Source organism: Triticum aestivum, chromosome 7A, assembly GCF_018294505.1.
Source record: "Triticum aestivum cultivar Chinese Spring chromosome 7A, IWGSC CS RefSeq v2.1, whole genome shotgun sequence".
Taxonomy (NCBI): Eukaryota; Viridiplantae; Streptophyta; class Magnoliopsida; order Poales; family Poaceae; genus Triticum; species Triticum aestivum.
Window position 1 is genome coordinate 703876582 of NC_057812.1, and position 9335 is coordinate 703885916.

The following is a 9335-nucleotide window of genomic DNA, read 5'->3' on the forward strand; positions in this document are numbered from 1 at the left end:
TCTTGGATGCATCGAGATTGTGGATTGTCAAAATCCTGAATTCTCATGTGAGTTATGAGATTCTATTGATTGTGATATGGTTGTAAAATATTTTCATATAAGAATAAAGAAATAATCAAATGCATACAATCTACATGATATTTTTTTACAAAAAGGGAGTCTATGCAGCACACGAAAAATGGAGAAGCAGTGTAAAAAAAGAAAAAATCCATTTCCATTGGGTGGGTTAGCACCTTCTCCAAAGAAAAAATCCTAGAAAGAGAAAACCATTACATCAATGCCTCCTGTTGGCCTCCATTTAAATAATGAGCTTAAGTGGTGCCTCTAGGTCTTTCTATATAGAAATCATTGGTTGTCAATCTGGCCCTCCAAATCCAAACATTTTTGATTCTCACGACATATATTTGCCATGTGTCGGGTTGAATCATTTCATTTCCATTTTACACGTGATGTGCTAAATCCTTTCATCTCTCTTTGTCGAGTGGCGCTTTGACTCCTTTCAGTGCACCGAAACAAATTTCATGAGAATAAAGGTGACGCATTAATTTGAGATATGACCTGAACATCGCCAAAAGCCTCTTTTGGAATACAGACAATATCATCTAGCTCCTACGTTGGACCACAAGAAAGTTAACATTTGACAATGGAATGGAAACAAAAACGGAATTTTTTAATGGAGTGTAATGAAAATAAAAATGGCAGAAACTACAGACATCCATGGCCTGGACCACAAGGACTCCACTCTTCTATCCCTGTATTTCTTTCTCTCTGCTTTGTAAACGACATATTTCTTTCTTTGTTGAATACATAGGCCTGACACCTCATAATAAGGATCAAAGCATAAGCAATCATTTGGTTCGAATTTGTGTGTTACTCACTTACTCTCGCCCTTAGCTAGGGTGCAATCGGTACTCCCTAGTCTGAAACACCCTTGAACTTATTTGCTTGAAGTGTTTTTCTTCAGATAAAATGCCCTTGTCATATTAATTTTCCACAAAGTGATAAGTGGAGAAAGACTTCCACTCCTTGAGTTTAGGCCTTCACATTTTCACGTTGCCATGCACAAGTAGGTAGGAATCTGACGACTGAGACATGAACGCTCTCTCTGTTCCCGGTCAAAGGAAGCAGGAGCAGGAGCAAAGCAGGAGCCTCTCCTTTTTGTAATTCAAGACCATAAGAGCATCTCCAGCCGTTGGCCCCTCAGGAGGCGCTAAAAATCACCCCCTGGGGCGCACCGGCGATAAACCACACACTGGGGGCGTGATGCACCCAGTCACGGCACCCACGTTTTTTTGAAAATATAAATTACGGCACGAACACGGCGCAAATTCAACTAAATTTCGGCGAGTTCGTTCATATTTAAAATATTTTACAAAAAGGAAAAAAAAAGCTACTAGGTTGCTCCTCGCCGTCTCCCTCGCCGCTCCTCGCCGCCCGCTGCCCTTGCAGATCTACATGCCAAGAAGGCTGTAGAACCGCGTGTAGTCGCCGCCGTCGTCATCGTCGTCATCGCCGCCTCCGCTACGGCCGCCGTCCCTGCGGCAACCCTCCCCCGGTTGGCGTGGCGGGTTGGACGGTCCGGGGGCGTCCTCGTCGTCGTCGCTGTCGAGGATCATGACGCCGTGCTTGTCCTCGCGCCCACGTTTGCGGGCGGCTATCTCCTCCAGGGCCCGGCGCTGCCGGACCATCTCGTCGCGGAGGTAGTCGTCCCGCGCCCACTGCATGGCGTCCTCGTCGGAGATGCCGCGCCGGGCTATCTCCTTGTACTCCGCGGGGAGGCCGGGCTCCGGTTTGGGTGCGACGAGGACGAGGCGGCCAGAGGCGGGAGTGGAGTCGCCGATGCGGACGCCGGAGCTACGGGTGCGCCGGCTGACAGACGTGTCCTAGGGCTCCGGCTTGACGGGGCGGAGGCAGGGAGAGCCGGTCGACCGACCTGGCGAGGAGGAGGACGCCCCGGGGTCCATGCGCCTCGGGTCCATGATCTCTCACGGCGGCGAGAGAAGGACGGGGGGAGGGGTACTCCAGCCTCGGCGTGTTGCCGCCCTCGATGTACTCGAGGACGGCCTGCGGCGTGCGGCCGGGCACGCCCCACCATCGGCGCCGCCCCTCGGAGTTGAGCCTGCCGGAGGGAACGACGCTGTTGGTGGCCTCGATCTGCTCGGCGTGGCGGCGGCGGAAGTATGGCTCCCAGAGCGGGCTGTCGGGGACGTAGCGTGGCCCCTCCCTCGCCGCCGCAGCAGGGAGGCGCGGATTCGCGCGATCCCGCACGCCGCGCCGCCCCGGTCGGCGGCGGTGGCACCGAGACCCCGCCGGCGCTAATTCTCCATGCCCCGGGTACCCGCATGTCCGGCGGGACCAGATACTCGGCCTTAAAAAGGAGCCGAGTTTCGTCCTCGTGAAGGTGGCGGCGGCCAAAGCCGTTCGCCGCCGCACCGTCGCCTGGGAAGCGTTCGGCCATTTTTTGAGCTGGAGACGGCGAGAGGGGAGGGAGGAAGGGGGAGAAAGGTGGCGTCGACGGTGGAGACTCTGTGCGTGCCACCGGCGCGCTTGGGGTCGGCTTTATATAGGCAGAGGCGCCGCGCATACGCGTGGCCGCCGCGTTACGCGTGGCATGCGAGGGGACGCGCGTCGTCTCGTTTTCACTGCACCGCCCGTGAGGCATCAATGGCGGAAGCTGACCGGCGCGGCAGCTTTAGCATTGTTTCGCCACGCGAAACGAGGCGATGAGGACGAGGAAGCGGCGAGAAGCGAGACTAGTCGCTGGCAAGGAGGGCCCGCGGCTCTTTCGCGGCAAAAACGATTCGTCCGGCGTCCCCGAGCGCCCCCAGCACGCCGGGGTCGGGTTGGGTCCGCCGGCGCCAATTTCGGCCCGAGCCGGTGATAATTGAGCCCTTGGGGGCGCGACTGGGCCGATTTTTTAAACGTCGGCAGCCGAAAAGTCACCTGGTGGGCCTTGTTGGGGACGCGGCTGAAGATGCTCTAACATTTGTGTCCAACATTAAACATTTGGTGAGAAAAGAACAAAAGCAAAAAACAGCAACACCACCCGTGGTTTTCCTCACCTCTCATGGAAGAGACCATGGGTCGCGGCACAAGCAGACACGCACATTGACATCGGCAGATCAAATGGCGTAGCTGCAGAAATTAAGGAGTAGAAGCAGCGCATGCACACAAGCACGGGGAGAGCGCCTTGGACCTCTGGAGTCTGGACCGCCAGACTTCCACTCCTTCCCTTGACCCCTCTACCCCTATAAATAGACGCCCTTCCTCCAGCCCTTCTCACCACTCCTCTGAATACGGATTGTTTTTAGACGAGGAGCAAAGCAGTAACATCAGTTGTGTCCTGAGACGAGGAAGCTAATAGAGGTTTTGGCTGTGCGGTTTGTGCTGATTTGTTTTTTAATCAGTATTTTTCTTGATGGCGTTTGCTTTTCCAGGTGGGAAGAAGTTCGGAGAACATGGCCACGATGGGTGGGGACCGAAGGCAGATGATGGAGGATGCGGCGGAGGACAAGTTTCCCGAAGGGTTACGCGTCCTCGTCGTGGACGACGACCGCGTCTGCCTCATGGTACTTGAAGCCCTGTTGCGCTGCTGTAAATACCAACGTGAGTCTCTTGATCCCTCCACTTCGCCATAGTCCATTAGAATCGGGGCCTTGTGATCTATTTGTTTCTCTGCGAATAATGCTTGCCGCTATGCAGCAACGACGGTGATGGATGGAAAGACGGCGCTCAGGATGCTCATGGCGGGGAAGCAGCAGTTCGACCTGGTCATCACCGACGTGCGAATGCCGGACATGGACGGCTTCAAGCTCCTCGAGCTCATCCGCCTTGAGATGGATCTGCCCGTCATCAGTACTCTCACTGCTCTCAATCCAAAGTCCAATTTTTGAGCTTTCTATCCATGAACACTGACAATTGTTTTCAAGAACGTACTTTTACTCCTCAATCTTGTTGATACCTTGAGAGGATATTAATTTCTTTGGGCAGCGTGTGAGATCCTATATGAGTCTCTTTGATTCAAAGGATCTTTATAGGATTTTTGAAGGATTGGAATCCTTAGGAATTTTTCCTACGTTGGTTGTTTGATTCGTAGGATTAAATCTTGTAGGATTTTTTCCTAAGGATTTATTTGTACTAAATTTCACAGGAATTCTAACATCCACTCCAACCTCTTGGAAGAAATCCTTTGCTTTCCCCATGCCACAATCAAACAAACTCAAATACAATAGGGATGCAATGGACATGCTATTTCAATCCTACGTTTTTCCTATTCCTGTGTTTTTGCAATCCTACGAATCAAAGAGGCCCTATATGTAGGACGATTTTATGAAACCACATACACATGCACAAAACCCACACTCTATTTCTAACCTGGAAGAGTTCTAAAGAACGGGATCCCCACTGAGTCCGAACCAACGGGGTCCCATCTAACCGTTCACTCGTCCGATCGGATGGCGAGTGGGGTAGGAGAGCGGAGGTGGAGCGGCACATGAGTTAGTAGGGGACGTAGTGTCGGTTTCTAGCCCAAACCAATGGGATTCTATCTAACCATCCGTCTGATCAGATGGTGACTGGGGTAGGAGAGCGGAGGTGGAGCGACACATGAGCTAGTAGGGGACGCATTGTCGGTTTCTAGCCCAAAACAATGAGATCCTATCTAACCATCCATCCATCAGATCGGATGGATGGTGGGGATGGGGAACAAACATGGATAGCACGTGATTGTGAGATCCCAATTGTTGTTTTTAATAATTGGGCTAATAGTGTTTAGTAGGCTAGAGACATGGTCACTCCAATGGCTAATTTGGGCTAGTGAGAGTCTCTGTCACTCCAATGTAAAATAGATTCCACATCCACGCGTTCGATGGGCGTATTTATGGACTATGTAGAATTTAATTTTATAAATGAGTAGTTTGGCTTAGTGAGACTCTCTATCACTCCTATGTAATGTAGACCCCACTATCCACATGTTCGATGGTTTTATTTATGGACAACTATAATTTAATTTTATATCATCTCAATTAATTGTACAATCCTGCCAATAAGAATGAAAACTTTAATCTATTCATAGTTCATGAAATGACCAAGTTATATTTTTTTCAAAGCTAATATTAAAATTCGCGTTCTAACAATCACACAAGGTATACGATTGCGCCACACCTGTTTGCTAGGGTTGCATGAATACTACAATTAAGAAATACCTATGTTGTATTGATATTTTTTTTGAATTGTATTGATATTATTAAGATTACTACTCATCTTCATTCTCCTTAAAGTTGTTACTCCATATGACAATTTACTCTCAAGAATAGCATGTAAAGTAGGAATGCCCCTTTTAAGTACATACATGAGTAGGTTAACCATGGGTAATACCTACAATACTGCATATTTGTTGACTTTGAATAAGCACATTAATTTGTAGTCAAATTACTTTCACTGAAAGTGCAGCCACAAATACTTATTTTCCTGAATCTCTACTATTATTGCACAAAAATTGTCCAAGATAATTCTTGCCCAATCTCTACCTCGCCCACAGCTGCATGCAATTAATTAGCTATATAGTTAATTACGCATGTCAATTGTCCAAACGTTAATTTATGGAAACTATCACCGAGCATTGGACGAGAGGACCATGTTAATTATGGAGAGTATCATTCTTTGGACGAGAGTATCACAAACATATCATCGAGCACTGGACGGTAGGACCACATTAAGCATGGACATTATCATGTAGAATATGTATGTCCCCGTGGCAAGCACAAACAATTAGCTATTCGTAATAAAAAAGCTATTGACAATGGTGGTTAACGTTTACAAACTAATATGAGTGTGATCACTTAAAATGCTTAGAGTGTTACGTGGGCCGATAGATGTTACCTAGTATGCTAGAGAAACTTGGCTAACTGCCAATAATAATACTTGATCTTCAGGTTCACCAATAGTTAGACATGATGATGTGATTTCCTTGTGTGGAACATGTTGTGATATGGCTTAGTCATTGTGTTACCGTTATTGTTTTAACCTTTGTTTTCGTATCTTCCTATTGAATGTGTGTAATTTTTCCCATTTAGTTTGCATTGAAGAAGAATTATAAAACTGAACATTGAAATGCTTTTGCGTCTATAGGCACTTTGACCAAAACATATGTCCACTTCATAGATTTTTGTGAATTTCTGAATTCTAAATCTAAGTCATTGGTCCTATGGCATGCAGTGATATCCGTTGATTGCGACAAGAAGGTTGTGATGAAGGGGATAGATCATGGCGCGTCCGACTTTATGGTGAAGCCAGTGCGTACCCATGAGATCAAAAACATATGGCAACATGTTCAAAGGTGGAGAAATCCCAAACCAATAAGCCACATCAGCGATCATGACAATGATGTCCAGAGAGTTCAACCAGCGACTACTGACAAGAGTAAGTACTCGGGGAATAAGAGAAATGTTGGAGATGATTCTAGCGAGAACAATGAGGGCACGCATATATCCACCATCCACAGAAAGCCCAGGATGACATGGACAATTGCGCTGCATAACAAGTTTCTAGAAGCTATCAACCAGATCGGCCTTGATAGTAAGAATTCACATCTTGTGCCTCATTCATCGACAATGCTGGTGGCTGCTCGATATTTTCATTATAATTTTTATTACATAATTGTAGGGGCTGTTCCAAAAAAGGTATTGGAGCTGATGAATGTGGATCACCTCAGTAGAGAGAATGTTGCGAGTCATCTACAGGTTTATTTGCAACCTTTATGCTTAATTTCTATGTTTTTGTTACTATTATTCATAGTCTAACATTTTTTCATATATAAGTGAAAGCTTTTATTTTCTGGGGAACATATCAGTCAAAGCTCTAGTAATGGAACTACCATGATGTGTAATTCTAATTAAGTGTGTCCCTTAAAATGCGAGGCTTATCTCATATAATGCATGCCCCACATTTTTAGGAGTTTTTTTCCCATGCAACATCTTCAGTTCTTATTGTACTCACATGTTTACGTTATTTTTTTCGATGATCATCCATCTTATACCTTCTTATTTTGTCTATCTTTTTATTTCAGAAGTATAGATTGCACTTAAAAAGAGTTAAGTCAAATCCCTCTAGTGATGCATATGAAAGATGGAACTCATCGTACAACATGAACAACAAGGGCAATTTCATGCATAATCACGAACATGGAAGATGGAGTGTGTCCTCTGGCGACACTGCCTCTTGGAGTACAAACAAGTATGGTTCAACGGGTCACTTGGCTCCGCCGATGAACATCCAAAGCAACTTCTACACAGGGTCATACCTCCATGATCGTAGAATGCCAAAGTATGTTGGGAAACTACCGTCGGATGCGAGAAGATTCACAGGTTTTGCTGACCCTCCCGTCAGCCTATACGACAACATACCCAATGAGATAATGTCAGATGAATTTCCATCATTCAATTATAGTAATTCCTATGCTAACATCATGCATGGCAAGATAATGGAGATAAGCAAAGGCAAAACCCCTTCCAATCTTCAAAGTTCATTTGCAAACACAACAGTTGGTGGCGGGAGGTCTCTTGTTGCATCACAGGTGAACTTCCCACATAGCAACCAACTAGAGAGATATGCAATGTCATCTGGCCGGCTGCCTCTGCAAAATGAAAAGGCACCATTCATAAGAAACACCACATCAGTGGGAGGCTTCACTGAGCAAATGGCACCATTCAACATGGCAAGCAACATAAGCTCAGTAGGAACGATGTTGAATGGTAGCTCTACACTTGATGCAAGTAGAACTTCAACTAATGATACTCATCTGGTCAACAGTGAAAGAACTACTTCGATGCTTCACACCCTTCAGACATATGATTTCGTCTCATTGACTCAGCTACATGATGGTGGGGATGGAGCTAGCATTGTTCCTATGCAAGAAGGAACACTTAATCAGCAACCTCTTAATGATCATTTGAATGAAATCAGTGCCTTCTCAATGGATGATATATTTTCCAACATGCATGTCGAAGTAAGAACTTTTCTCATTTGTACGAATCTATGTGCTCCATATGAATTGTTGAGTTGGACATGTGTACTTAAATAACACTTTTCTCTCAATGTAGGATTTCACTGGAGATGATGCTATCGTGGAAGAAGCATGATAGTTCTATAAGTTAAGTCGCCCAATGCGTGAGATGGTTGATCAAGAGTATCATGCTCGAGGGGCCTCTTTAAGGCAATAGAGTGCTTTGACAAGTTTGCAAACATAGTGATATGTGTATCCATTTTCATATACCAGTGGTTCTTTGAGATACACTTTGTCTTGCATAACATTGAGAATTGACATGTTCCGCACAACAAGCATAAACACCACCCTTTGGAGACTGTTGTGCCTAATACAAGTCTTATGGTGGAAGCTTTTATAATAGGTTAGCATCCTGATAATCAAAACATTAGTGTTTCTTGAAGCCTATGGTAACAAGGTACACTTTATACCTGGGATAAACTTGTTTCTGGCCCATCATGTTTTTACCTCGAGGTGGAGTACTAAGTGCCATGTGTTACTCTTCATTAGAGCTGTATATTCTTCATCCATAGCTTTTCTTCATTTTTTTACTAGAAGCCACAACTAAAGACAACTAAAGATGAACCTCATTTAGTATCATCCATAGAGCGAAGAATTGCATGATGTGCTCAACGGAGACATTGGTGGTGGTGGTGGTGGTGGCAGTGGGAGGGGTGTGATCTTGAGAATCCAAGCGTTGTGCTTTAGGGACTCCCTCACCTTCCAATTCTTTCTCTTGGAAGCTTCATAGATGAGTGGGGCTATATCTTTAGGCTTTCACCCCTGAAGCCAAGGAGAGTCCAAAAAGTGGGTCCTCACACCATTACTAACGGTGATGGTGGTGGAAGCATAGAAAAAGTTGAGGTCCTCCCCATTGCATGGGTTTCCTATTCCCACCCACATCTTGGTGGGATCCTTCCATTCATACCACGACCATCGCAACCGGAGAGCCCTCGTAAACTTGTCTGTGTTGAGGACCCCAAGACCTCCGTACTCAAGTGGCTGGCAAACATACTCCCAATTCCCCTTGCATTTGGCCCCCGTTGTCTTGTCCGAAACGGACCAAAGGAAATCTCTCTTGAGTTTGTTGGCGTTGTGAAGTATGTGGTGGGATGACCAACGGGGTGGTGGGGTAGACCACTTGGGATATGATCACGGACTTGACAAGAGCCGTACATCCAATGGTGGTGATGTTTTGGCCATCATACTTTGATAACTTGCTTGCAACTTTGTCCACGAGAAATTGGAGATCCATCAACTTTAGCTTCCAAACCGAGATTTTTTTTGGTAAACT

General features: G+C 46.1%; 1 protein-coding gene across 1 annotated transcript; it reads left to right on the forward strand.

Moving 5' to 3' along the window:
• The first annotated feature begins 3463 nt into the window (after positions 1-3463).
• LOC123155022 (two-component response regulator ORR25-like) lies at positions 3464-8138 on the forward strand. The gene is made up of 7 exons (XM_044573601.1): positions 3464-3606; positions 3703-3855; positions 6217-6576; positions 6664-6680; positions 7067-7304; positions 7653-8005; positions 8100-8138. Exons 1-7 carry the CDS (start codon positions 3468-3470, stop codon positions 8136-8138), a joined length of 1299 nt encoding a protein of 432 aa, XP_044429536.1. The 5' UTR covers positions 3464-3467.
• The last annotated feature ends 1197 nt before the right edge of the window (positions 8139-9335 follow it).